Below are 14,197 nucleotides of genomic sequence, written 5' to 3' on the forward strand. Positions count from 1 at the left end.
TTCCTTTCCTGAGTGTAATTGATTCAGTTGTGTACTATGATGTCTTAATGGCTATACAAAGTTTCTTCAAAAGGATCACTTATATTTTACAACATTTAAAAATTTTAGGGTATTCCAAAGATGAGAGAATTCAATTTTACATATATTGAAAATTTAAAGATGAATATTACTAGAAGTTTTCAAATATTTTACTAATTCTTTGTTAGTTAGGTAAATATTTGATTGTAAACCATTGCCATACATTATACTGTATTCTGAAGCTGTCTTCATTGCTTGCATTGTATCTGTAGAATCCATTGGCTGCAGTTATAATGCAAGTTTTGGGGCTGATCTAATTGTAATTTTAATCCTTACTTGCTTTATAAAGAGTTGAGTTTACACTTAAAGGAGGTCATTTAATACTAAATAGTTTTCTAGAATTTTATACTGGAATATTTTACTAACATTCAGACATTACTTGCAAGAATATACTGTATTATTGTAGCATTCATTCTGGGTTCTTTTTCAAGGAAATGTTATGGGACCATATTTTGCTTTTTGTGCTGTGGTGGATGGTATTCAGTACAAGACAGGACTGGGACAGAATAAAAAGGAATCAAGATCCAATGCAGCAAAGTTAGCTCTTGACGAGCTTCTACAACTGGATGAGCCTGAACCGAGAGTTTTAGAACCAGCAGGTAAGGGGAACTGATGTGTATGCTTGAGTGTGTTATTCCCAAAAGGAGTCAAGACAGGCTTACTTAACACCTGCAACATCATAGGATTTGAATATTTCTTTTCAGTTGCTGTTTGCTGAAATGTTTCATAGAATTATCTTGTATTTTTATCACCAAAAGATACAATCAAGTTTTGCCAGTTCTCATACTAAAAGGCATAGTCTTTGTGGCTTTGACTTAAATTTCCCAATTAATCTGTGATTTACTGTGTTTATTGGACATTATCTTTTTAAGAGGGAGAGACAGATTATGTTTAAGTCATTTTTTCCATTTTCAATTAGTTCTACTGTTACTGACTTTTAAAACTCTAGGTCTATTCTGGTATTTATAAGATATCTGATGTACAAATAAAAACATTCTATCCCGAGGGTTACCTTTAACTTTATTGGTAGTATCTTTTGATGTACAAAACATTTTGCTTTCGATAAATCCAGTTTTCTTTTGTTGTGTGTACCTTTGGTGCCATACCCAAGAAATTATTGCCAAATATAGTGTCATGACATTTTCCCACTGTGGTTTCTTTTTAGAGCTTTATAGTTTTAGCTACTACATCTAAAAGGTTTTGATAAATTTTTATTTTAGTAAAAGAAATTAGTGTCCAACTTCATTCTATTACTTTGTGAAAATTAGTTTTCCCAGGAACATTTGTTTTAAAAAAAAATGTTATCACCACTGTTTAAACCACCTGGATTGTGTCTTTCTGGGCACTGTGACCTATGTGTCTGTGTTGAGGTAAATATTAAATAAGATCCAGCACATTCCCACTCTAGGGCTGGCACTGGCAGGCCACAACGCTATGCTCCAGCAGGGTCCCACCAACTCTGTTTCACATTCCAGTCACCAAATTGATCCTCCAACCTCAAAGTTAGATAGCACAATACCCAGTAACCCAGTAAAATCAAAACTCTTAAAGCTTATAGTTAACCAATCAGATTTATGTATCAACAAAGTCACAATTTACAAGATGCCAATACAGTAATTTCAGAGCCAATTGTTAATGCACCAGCCGTGCTGGTTCACATTTGCCTCCATTCTCCTTCTCTGCAACTCTTAGCTCCACCTCCCCTTTCTCTGTCCAATCACAGCCCTCCTCTGCACTAATGTAATTGAACAGGGAAAATCCTGCAACATGTCTGTCCTTATAACAATAATACATTGTGTTGATTACTGTCATATTATTGTGATTACATAGCTTTGGAATAAGTTTTGAAATCTGAATATATGGATTTTCCAATTTTAGAGGGTTTTTTTTTTCTTTTCATAATGGCAGTTTGTCCCTGATATTTTACAATGAAGTTCTCTTTGTACACTCTTGTTTTCCTTATTGAGATTATTTGTTCATAGTAACTATAATTTAATGTCTTCAGTCTTTTTTCTGCTTGAGCCAAACTCTCTTGAGTAAATAGATTTTAAATCCTTCCTTCTGAGTTTTCAACTTGCTTTTCTCAACTCTAGGTGCATGTGTCTGACTCTAGTTAGCATTTTCTCTAGAGTGAGGACTCGGTAACAGCACCACTCTTTCCTAGCTTGTTTCTATACTTTTAACTGGGTTTTCATCTAAATTAGTCTAGGGTATTCTTTCTGCTTTCTTTTAACTAAATTAACAACATTAGCTTCTAGAGCCTTTTTGTTTAAATTTTTGGATTTTTCCCTTTGTGTCCCTCTGGTGTAATGTCATGAATGTTTCTTGTTTTTCACATGCTCTTTAGCTTTTAGGACTGATCTGGAAAACATTTACAAAGATTTAGACTGAACTCATTAGAAAATTTATAGCATAGTCCTACTTTTTTTAGTCAGATTTTTATTTATTTATTTTTATTCAGCCATAGAATTGAATGTCATTTTGTCATTTGCATGAATGTATGGGACCATGGAATCATCAGGTTGAGTTAAAAAGTCAGTTGTACAAAAATTAATATTGTAAATTTTCTCTCCTGTTTGTAAATTAGAGTAAAGGTAGGGTATCTAACTAAATGGAATAATAATAAGGAAAATATAATGTGGAAAGTTTAAAATGGGAGAAGGGATACAGTGGAGTAATAGTGAAAAAAAAGTATGACTCAAGGACATTATTATGTATGCATGAATATATATGTATGAATATAAACTCATTATGTTGTACAGTTATTTTAGCATAGCCCGTGAAAAGCCTGATGACAGCATTTTGAATAATTTTACTCATTTTGATAAAATGTTTAAGTGTTTTACATAGTATTATTATAAATAGAAAGTGTTCCTAAGTATCTGAAATAAGACTCTATTGAGTTTCAGAATGTTGCCACCTTTACAAAAGAAGCTAAATTGCTGTTAAGTTCCGGAAACTCAGAAATTAATTTGAATAACTAATGTCAAAATAGGAAAACCAATGTGAGCTAAGGAGCATTTGATGATGACAGAGTTGGCAGAAATTTTTAAAGAATATAACTATTATGTATTGCTAATGTTGGATTCGTGTTTGTTTGTTTTTATTGCATTCTTGGGTTACTGTTATTGCAGGTTAGTATAGAGCTGATAGCTCTCAGCGCTCTAGAACATTGCCCTTTCATTGTTTCCTATGGTTTGGTTTTATTTACAGGACCACCTCCTATCCCTGCAGAACCTGTTGTTACACCTGAAGCAGCATATGTTTCAAAAGTGCAATATGGTAGGTAATGTTCTGTTTAGAAAACAAACCCACTGAAAAATTAAAATGCACAGATATGAAGATATACCTTAACATTTTATTTAGACCTTTCATGCTTCTGTTAAAAGAGAAGTTTCCCGTTAAAAATAGCTTATAGAAAGAGAAATGAGGTTGGAGAGGAAATACTTAAAAAGAAATTTGAGCCAGTTCCGATGGTATGGCCATATATAAATCCTAGCTCTTCTGGGAGCTGAGACAGGAGGATAGCAAATTCACGGCTTGCCACTCCACCAAATAGCCTGTCTGCCAGTTTAGTGAGTCTTGTCTAAAAATATAAGAGGGATCTTAGGCATAGCTTGGTGGTAGAATACTTGCCTACATAGTGTGATAACTTTGGCTCAGTTGTCGGAATGACACAAAATAATTGGGGGGGGGCATATCCTTTTAATAAGGAGTCTATTACATACATATAGGTACATGTTATACATATATACATGCAGACAAAAAATAGGAAAATACATCTTTAAAAAGCATATATGTACACATATACATATTTATGTATATGTGTATATATCTAGTTGAAGTTATATGTGACCAAAGACTAATTAATTCTCATTATACTTTTAATTTCTTCATTTTAAAAATTGATAAAAATCAATTACCTCATCAAATTATCATGAGGATTAGGTTGATAGGCATAAAATACATGAGTATCTGGCACACAAAAAATGTTTATTAAATCAGAACTTTCATTGTTTTATCACATTCAGTATTGAATAGCAGTGTGTCCTTGACTGGTACGCCATCATCTCCTGGAAGGCAAGACATTCTTAATTTGTCTGTTGATGATATTTGAGAGATACTTCAGACATTACGACGTTTGCAAAGTGAAAAGTTTCCCTTTCACTGTTATCATTCAGTCAGGCTTGCTTGCTTTTAGTCAGCCTTGTATTCATTTTCCTAAGACAGACAAAGATCTCAAATGTGTTTGTGTGGACAGGCAGGGAAAATAAGCACATTCAAAAGTCAAAATCCACCAAGATATAGGTATAGCCACTTGACCTCAGAGATGTAAGGATTCATGAATAGCCTCGAGGGCTCAGTCTACACGGGTGATTGCATAATGTTGGAAGAGGTTTTACCATTTCTATCACTCTCTGTAGAAGTTTGTAATGACTAAGGGGGTAGATTTCAAACAATAATCTAGATCACATTACCCTGGGAAAACAGATTATATAGTATATGAGTTAGAAAGGATACAGTTTAAAAAAATAATGTAAAAATAAAGTCCAGTTTGGAAAGTTGAGTTTTGGAGCCAACTGTCAGAAAAAGGTGAGCAAAAAAATGTATGAGGTTAAAATAGGAATCAAATTTTAAAGCTTTTGAAAAATAAAGATTTGAGACCCACAAAAAATTTACTGAGTACTTCATGTTGGGCCAGTTATCAAGGTGGTCAATAGTTTACAACCTGTGCAACATATTTTAGTGGACTATATCTGCATGAGAATAGTTCTATGTTCTCTCTGAAAATAAATTGTGGTTATTCATGACAATGGGATTCACTTGAAATTAGCAACTTATAGTCAAAGAAGTGGTATAGTAAAACTGGAAAGGTGGTTCAGTAGTTAAGAACTTCTACTACTCCTGTAGAGGACCTCCATTCAGTTCCCAGCACTCAGAGAAAGCCACTCACAACTGCCTGAAACTCCAGCTCCAGGAGGATTTGATGTCTCTGGTTCCTATGGGCACCTGCACTCACATATACACCCCCGGCCTCCCCCATACTTACACATACACCTGATAAATATACTCCAGGAGAATTTAACATCTCTGGTTCCTACAGGCACCTGCACTCACATATATATCACTATCAAGTAGGCTTTATCCCGGGGATGCAAGGTTGGTTCAATATATGAAAATTAATTAATGTAATACACTATATAAACAAACTCAAAGAAAAAAAATCACATGATCATCTCCTTAGATGCAGGGAAAGCATTCAACAAAATACAGCAACCCTTCATGTTAAAAGTATTGGAGAGATCAGGAATTCAAGGCCTATACTTAAACATAATAAAAACAGTACACAGCAAATCAACAGCCAATATCAAATTAAATAGAGACATACTTGAGGCAATCCCACTAAAATCAGGGCCAAGACAAGGATAATGTGGAAAGTTTAAAGTGGGAGAAGGGATACCCACTCTCCCCTTATCTATTCAATATAGAACTTGAAGTGTTAACTAGAATAATAAGACAACAAAAGACATCAAAGGGATGTAAATTGGCAAAGAAGAAATAAAAGTATCACTATTTGCAGATGATATGATAGTATACAGAAGCAACCCCAAAATTCTACCAGAGGACTTCTCTAGCTGATACACCACTTCAGCAAATAGGCTGGATATAAAATTAACTCAAATCAGCAGCCTTCCTTTATACAAATGATAAACAGGCTGAGAAAGAAAGTACAGAAACAATTCCCTTCACAATAGCCACAAATAATATAAAATATCTTGGGGTAACTCTAACCAAACAAGTGAAAGACCTTTATGACAATAACTTCAAGTCTCTCAAGAAAGAAATCAAAGAAGATCTCAGAAAATGGAGAGATCTTCCATGCTCATGGATTGGCAGGATTAATATAGTAAAAAATGTCCATCCTACCAAAGGAAATCTACAGATTCAGTGCACTCCCCATCAAAATCCCAACACAATTCTTCAAAGACATGGAAAGAGCAATTCTCAAATTCATCTGGAAAGGAAAAAAAAACCAGAATAACCAAAAAACTTCCTAACAATAAAAGAACTTCTGGGGGAATCACAATCCATGACCTTCAAGCTTTACTACAGAGCAATAGTGATAAAAAAACAAAACAAAACAAAACAAAAAAAAAAACAACTGCATGGTATTGGTACAGAGATAGGCAGGAAGATCAATGGACTAGAATTGAAGACCCAGAAATAAGTTCACACACTTACAGACACTTGATCTTTGATAAAGATGCCAAAAATATATAATGGAAAAAAGAAAGCATCTTCAGTAAATAGTGCTGGTCTAATTGGCTGTATTTGGAAAAATGAAAAAAAAAATGAAAATAGACCAATATTTGTCACCTTGCACAAAGCTCAAGTCCAAGTGGATCGAGGACCTCAACAAAAAACCAGACACAGTGAATCTAATAGAAGATAAAGTGGGCTCAGTCTTCTGTGAACCTTCCCTACCAGAGGAGAGCTTGCCTGCTGGGAGTGCTCTGACCCTGGGACTCAGGTGAGATCACCATTTGTGAGATAACCATTTTCCCTCCAGTGTCTTTCTAAGGCAGATCCACTCAGGAAAGCACAGGCAACAGAGCTTCTAGGACAGGGTTCTCCAGTTCTACATCTGCAGCCAGGAGGTGGGGCTGTTCCACAGCCATCTGTGCACTGGTCTTGCCAGAAGAGAGCTGGTCTCCCAAGAGTGCTGACACAGACTAACAGACTCACATGAGGAACAAGCTCCAGCCAGAGACTGCTAGAACATCTAATGCCAGACATTACCAAATGGCAAATGGCAAACATAAAAATCTTACCAACAGAAACCAAGACTACTTGGCATCATCAGAATACAGTACTCCCACTACTGTGAGTCCTAGATACCCCAACACACCAGAAAAGCAAGATTTAGATTTAAAATCATATGTCAGTAGAGGATTTTAAGAAGGACATTAATAATTCACTTAAAGAAATACAGGAGAACACAGCTAAACAGGTAGACGCCCTTAAAGAGGAAACACAAAAATCCCTTAAAGAATTACAGGAAAACACAACCAAACAGGTGAAGGAATTGTACAAAACCATCCAGGATCTAAAAATGGAAGTAGAAACAATAAGAAATCACAAAAGGAGGAAACTCTAGAGATAGAAATCCTAGGAAAGAACTCAGAAATCCATAGATGCAAGCATCACCAACAGAATACAAGAGATAGAGATCAGGTGCAGAAGATTCCATAGAAAACATGAACTCAACAATCAAAGAAACTGCACAATGCAAAAAAGATCCTAACTCAAAACATCCAGGAAATCTAGGATACAATGAGAAGACCAAACCTAAGAATAATAGGTATAGATGAGAATGAAGATTATCAACTTAAAGGGCCAGTAAATATCTTCAACAAAATTATAGAAGAAAATTTCTCTAACCTAAAGAAAGAGATGCCCATGAACATACAAGAAGTCTACAGATCTCCAAATAGACTGGACGAGAAAAGAAATTCCTCCCAAAACATAATAATCAAAACACCAGATGCACTAAATAAAGATAGAATATTAAAAGCAGTAAGGGAAAAAGGTCAAGTAACATATAAAGGCAGACCTATTAGAATTACACAGGACTTTTCACCAGAGACTATGAAAGCCAAAAGATTCTGGACAGATGTTATACAGACCCTAAGAGAACACAAATGCCAGCACAGGCTACTCTACCCAGCAAAACTCTCAATTACCATAGATGGAGAAACCAAAGTATTGCATGACAAAACCAAATTCACACAGTAATCTTTCCATGAATCCAGTCCTTCAAAGGATAATAAAGGGGAAACTCCAACACAAGGAGGGAAACTATGCCTTAGAAAAAGCAAGAAAGTAATCTTTCAACAAACCTAAAAGAAGAAAGCCACAAGAACAGAATCCCAACTCTTAACAACAAAAATAACAGGAAGCAACAATTACTTTTCCTTAATATCTCTCCGTATCAGTGGACTCAATTCCCCAATAAAAAGACATAGACTAACAGACTGGCTACATAAACAGGACCCGACATTTTGCTGCACACAGGAAACCCACCTCAAGGACAAAGACAGACACTACCTCAGAGTAAAAGGCTGGATAATATTTTTCAAGAAAATGGTCTCAAGAAACAAGCTGGAGTAACCATTCTAATATCGAATAAAATCGACTTTCAACCTAAAGTTATCAAAAAAAGACGAGGAGGGGCACTTCATTACTCATCAAAGGTAAAAATCTACCAAGATGAACTCTCAATTCTGAACATCTATGCCCCAAATGCAAGGGCATCCACATTCATTAAAGAAACATTAGTAAAGTTCAAAGCACACATTGCACCACACACAATAATAGTGGGTGACTTCAATATCCCACTCTCATCAATGGACAGATCCTGGAAACAGAAACTGAAAAGAGACACAATGAAACTGACAAGTTATGAAACAATTGGATTTAACAGATATCTATAGAACATTTTATCCTAAAACAAACGGATATACCTTCTTCTCAGCACCTCATTTTACCTTCTCCAAAATTGAGGTGCTGAGAAGAAGGTGCATTCTTTTGTTTTAGGGTGAACTGTAGATATGTTAAATCTATTTGGTTCATAACCTCTATTAGTTTCATTTTGTCTCTATTTAGTTTCTGTTTCAGTGACCTGTCCATTGGTGAGAGTGAAGAGTTGAAGTCTCCCACTATTACTGTGTGGGATTCAATGTGTGTTTTGAACTTTAGTAATATTTTTTTTCACGAATGTGGGTACTCTTGCATTTTGGGCATAGATGTTCAGAATTGAGACTTTCTCTTGGTGGATTTTCCCCTTGGTGAATATGAAGTGTCCTTCCTCATCACTCTTAATAACTTTTGCTAGAAAGTCTATTTTATTGGATAGTAGGATAGCAGCTCTAGCTTGTTTCCTTGGATCATTTGTTTGGAAGACCTTTTTCCATCCTTTTACTCTGAGGTAGTGTCTGTCTTTGTTATTGAGGTGTGTTTCTTGTATGCAGCAAAATGCTGGATCTTGTTTGTGTATCCAGTCTGCTAGCTTATGTCTTTTTATAGGTGAACTCCAGAGAGGCTTTCAGTCTGTCCAGTCAGTTGACCTACATGCCTTCAAGCTGTGGTGTCAACTGCTCTGAGTGCAGCAGATCCTCTAGGATGGCTCAGGATGTGGTCTCTTCATGGGAATAGACCAGCTGGCAGTCAACTGCTCTGAGTGCATCCTATCCTCAACTGCTCTGAGTGCAGTGGATCTTCTAGGATGGGTCAGAATATGGTGTCTTCACGGGAGCAGACCAGCTAGGTATCTGCCCCAGCAGAAAGGACTGGGCAGAAGGGGCCAAAGGGTGGCCAAGAAGTTTTTTTAGTGGGAATATGGGGAAACTATATCAGTAGTTCAAATGCATTTGGTTTGTACTGGTTCTCATTGGGGCAAATTCTACATATTTTCTGTCATGATGACTATGATGAATATGTTTTGATTGTTACAGGTTAGGGAGGATTATTACTATTAAGTGGTATATTGAAGTATGTAAGATAGACAGTACTTTACAGCAAAAATAAATTGCCCTGTGTCTCAGATGAGTTTGAGAATCATATCTGACTGAGTTCTGCAAACATAAACAGTAGTATTCAGATAGTAAGGTTGGTATTGACATATCATTTATAAGAAGTTATTCTAAGAGCTCTGTAATTTGTATTTTACAGCTAAATATAACCATAACAAAGAGTGGAAATTTGTCTACATATCTTTATAAATCACTAACTAATGTAACTACAAAATAACACATCTCTTAGAAAAATAACAATCCTCTTCAAATTCATCCTGCTTTTTATTTTTCCTAGAAGGGAGACAAGTCCAGTATGCCAAGATTTCACAGCTTGTTAAAGAAACATTTGGTCAACTAATTTCTAATCACTCACAATATCTGAAATGTAGCAGTTCATTGGCTGCTTTCATTATTGAAAGAGGTAAGTCCATGCATTTGGTATATGTTACCCTACAGAAAAATTAATACCTTAATGATTTGGATCACACTGTATAATATTTTATATTCTGCTTCTGTAGACAGTGATTTTATATTCATCTGAAGTGATGTTTTCTGATAGGCAAGTTGTTAAATGTGAAGCTTCTCAAAGGTAAAGACAAAATGAACTGACTAGGAGCCAACAGAAAGCTGCAGAATAGTAAAAGGTCTAACATTGAAACCTTTCCCCACCAGAAGCAATGCCTTCTCCATATATATGTATATATATATATATGATGATAAAAATGAAAAACTGCTTTTAACCATGCAAACATGGTGGACATGTTGGCACACCCTTTTGTAATGGCAGAACTCAGAGGTATGAGACAGGGGGATCATAATGTAAAGATCAGCCTGGTGTTACATAATTAGGCCCTGTTTCAAAAAGCAAGTTATGGGAATTCATAGATCACTGAATGAAAGCCTTCTGCATCAGGCGAGACTTAAGCTAAAACTTTAAATACTAGTGGTTTCCCTGAAGAGGAGAGAAAATACTTTTAAACAGAGGAAGGCATGAGGAACAAATGTAGAAAATATTTATTGGGGCAACAAGGAGATGAATTTATTGATAATACATGGTAGTATATATACAGAAGTAAAATAAAATATATTTAAATTGGTAAGATTTGGTATTCAACTACGAGATGGCTTAAAGGCCAGTCAAAAATTACATTTAATAAGATTAATAATGTAAAATATATTTAGATATGAGATAATCACAGTTGAAGCTGTTGCACTAAATTTTCTGAGTAAGAACTGGGCACATAGCGATGAAACAGCTGCCCTGCTAGGCATGGATGCAGAAACGTTTGATTTAGCTTTAGCAGAGGAGAAATGGAGGAACCATAGACTATTAAGGATGAATTCAGGAAGGCCTGAGACCATGGAAAACTTGCCTGCACTGTATACTATTTTTCAAGGAGAGGTTGCTATGGTGACAGAATTATCAAAATCCCAGGCTGTAGGAAGCAAGGTCTGGTTCATCGAACTCCCATGTCGTCCTGTCGAGTGGATAAGCCTTCTGCAATAGTGGATGTTGGAGACAAAGTGTGGGTGAAGCTTATTGGCTGAGAGATGAAAAATGATAGAATAAAAGTGTCCCTCTCCATGAAAGTTGTCAACTAAGGTACTGGGAAAGACCTCAACAACAACATTGTCATTGAGCAAGAAGAGAGGCACAGTCAGTCCTTCAGGATTACACTGGGCAGAAGATCACCCTTGAGGCCGTCCTGAACACAACCTGCAAGAAGTGTGGCTGCAAAGGCCACTTTGCAAAGGACTGTTTCATGCAGCCAGGTGGAACCGAGTATTCTCTGACCCCTGAAGAGGAAGAGGAAAAAGAGGAGACAAAGGCAAAAGGACTTGAGAAGCCTGATCCCACAAAGAATTCGTCCAGGAAGAGAAAGAAGGAAAAGAAAAAAAAGAAACATAGAGACAGGAGGTCATCTGATTGTGAAAGCTCTGACTCTGAGAGTGACACGGGCAAGAAGATGAGGCATTCATCAAAAGACAGCAAGGCCACCAAGAAGAAAAAGAAGAAGCAGCAGCACAAGGAATGAGGGTGGAACAAGCCACAGCAGCCCTTTCTCCTGCAAGGACTCACTAGTGAGAGTGTAGCCTCCTACCCTACTGACTTGTCCCGACGGTCTCAGATGGCTTCTCCTCATGCAGCAAGCAGATTGGGGCCCCGCAGGGCACCTACCAACATTGTTTTCCCTTGTTGCTCCTGATCCTTTGCAAGCGAACCCTGCAGCCATTGCATTCATGCACTCAGTGTCTTCATTTCGGCAGAAGGTTCTAGTCCCAACCCGGCTGCCACTGCCCAAGCTGGACTCCTCTGCAGGAGTCCATGCTAGAGCCTCAGGTGCTGCTGTGGAGGGAAGCCTGGCCGTGAGAAAGCGACCCTGACCTGCCAGCTGTTTGGGGTTGCTGTGGGTGGACTCTGCGGCCTTCATCCCCTCAGCCAGGGCCTGTATTCCAGTGACTGCTGAACCAGAGATTTGCAGCCAAGGTCATTGTTCTGCTCCCTGTCTATCATGGTGTGAGTGACTGGTTCCATTTCAAGCCTCTGCTTAAATTCCTGGCATAAATGGAAATATGTTTGGTTTTAAACTTTCAAAAAAAACTGGGAACATGAACAGAAAAGAAAAATCTGTATTTAAATTGATAATATGCAGGTGATGACAATATACTAGTACCAATAAAAATCATCACTTCAAGTTCATATAGTAGGATAGTGAGTGACTGCCATGTTCACTGAAATTTTGGAAGGTGCCATGAAGTTGTATGAAGAATATGAGAGGGAATTAAAATGTTTTAGGAAATATAAGTGTGTATGTGGGCTAGTAAAATCTGAGGGAAGCCATGCAGACATTTCTGCAGTAACTCATGTGGATTCCTAGATTGCATTACCTTGCTTCCTTGCCTTATCGTTTTAGTTGGGTTATAAGAAGCTAACTAGAAAATTGATGGATCAGAAAAGTACTAAGTGAGCTGACACAGGCCCCAAAAGAAAATCACATTCTCTCTCTTATGCAGATTTTAACTTTTAATGTTGGCGTGTATGTAAATAAGTGGAGTGGCTATAGGTTGTGAATCTAGGTAGGAAACAAGAGTTAGTATTAATAAAGGAGAGTAGGGCAAAAGGATACATGTGATAGAAACACAGAAAGAGCCTGCTGAAGCGAAAAGCTTAAGGTAGAGAAGGGACCAAAGGAAGAAAAGCAAAAGCAAAATTTGTTTGATAAATGCTATAATAAATGAAGAGAAAGAAAATCTTCTGACTTTAGCATTCCATTCATGTAAGCAGGACCTTGTCAATCCTGCATTGCAGGACTTATCATTGATGTCAATTCAGTACACATTTCACAACATAAAGAAAGATATATGCATGCATCACATTAATAAAAACAAGATATTTATTAAATGAGGATAAAGGTAGAGCTTGAACAGAGAAAAAGGGAGGCTAACTAACAACTTGCTGCTGTTTTAGCTGGACATCATGAAGTTGTGGCTATAGGCACAGGCGAATACAACTACAGCCAGTGCATCAAGCCAAATGGAAGGGTGCTGCACGATACTCATGCAGTTGTTACAGCAAGAAGGTCTCTCCTTAGGTAAGGTAAAGGATGTGGTAATGCCTTCAATAGTAATGTTATCAGACCAAAGTAACTGCATAGGAATTAACCTGTTTTCAAATGGAACTTTACTCATAACTGAGCAAAGATTATCAACCTCTAATCCAAGTCATTTGATATTCTTAAGCTGTGGTTACATTGCTATGGTAATTATAGTGTCTTGTGTAGGTTTTCGTGACTTCCTTGAAAACTGAGTTTTAAGAGCACTACAAGATTAGCTGGTAAGATGACTCTGAAGTTGAGAGCACTGACTGCTCTTCTAAAGGTCCCAAGTTCAATTCCCAGCAACCACATGGAGACTCTCAACCATCTGTAGTGAGATCTGGTGCCCTCTTCTGGCATGCAGGCATATAAGCAGGCAGAATACTACATAATAAATGAATCTTCTTCTTCATTTTTTTTAATCTTTTTTTTTTTTTTACAGTTCAGTTGTTATCTTCCTCCCAGTCAGCCCTCATCCCATACCACCTCCCCCATCTCCAAGAGAATGTACCCAACCCCCATACCCCATCCCACCAGACCTCCCTACTCCCTGGGGCCCCAAGTCTCTCAAGGGCTAGGTGCATCTTCTCTCACTGGGGCCAAACCTGACAGTCCTCTGCTGTATATGTGTCAGGGGCCTCATATCAATTGGTGTATGCTGCCTGGTTGGTGACTCAGTGTCTGAGAGATCTTGTCAGTCCAAGTTAGTTGAGACTGCTGATCTTCCTATGGGGTTGCCTTCCTCCTCAGCTTCTTCCAACCTTTCCCTAATTCAATCACAGGGGTCTCAGCTTCTGTTTTGGTTGGGTGCAAGTATATGCATCTGACTCTTTCAGCTGCCTGTTGGGCCTCTCGGAGGGCAGCCACTTTAGGCTCCTGTCTGTAAGCACACCATAGCATCAGTAATAGTGTCAGGCCTTGGAGCCTCCCCTTGAGATGGATCCCAAT

The 14,197-nt window shown here is 37.4% G+C and overlaps 1 protein-coding gene and 1 pseudogene across 1 annotated transcript in view; both read left to right on the plus strand.

Moving 5' to 3' along the window:
- The window catches only part of Adad1 (adenosine deaminase domain containing 1 (testis specific)), a 47,857-nt gene that overhangs the window by 3,010 nt on the left and 30,650 nt on the right, over positions 1–14,197 (plus strand). The window contains exons 4-7 of the mRNA NM_009350.3: positions 510–677; positions 3,292–3,360; positions 9,949–10,074; positions 13,123–13,246. Of these exons, the coding sequence (NP_033376.2) occupies positions 510–677; positions 3,292–3,360; positions 9,949–10,074; positions 13,123–13,246 (487 nt within the window). The remainder of the gene's footprint in view (positions 1–509; positions 678–3,291; positions 3,361–9,948; positions 10,075–13,122; positions 13,247–14,197) is intronic.
- On the plus strand, positions 10,894–12,253 carry Gm12582 (predicted gene 12582; annotated as a pseudogene).

The sequence above is a fragment of the Mus musculus genome, chromosome 3 (assembly GCF_000001635.26).
Source record: "Mus musculus strain C57BL/6J chromosome 3, GRCm38.p6 C57BL/6J".
Classification (NCBI taxonomy): Eukaryota; Metazoa; Chordata; class Mammalia; order Rodentia; family Muridae; genus Mus; species Mus musculus.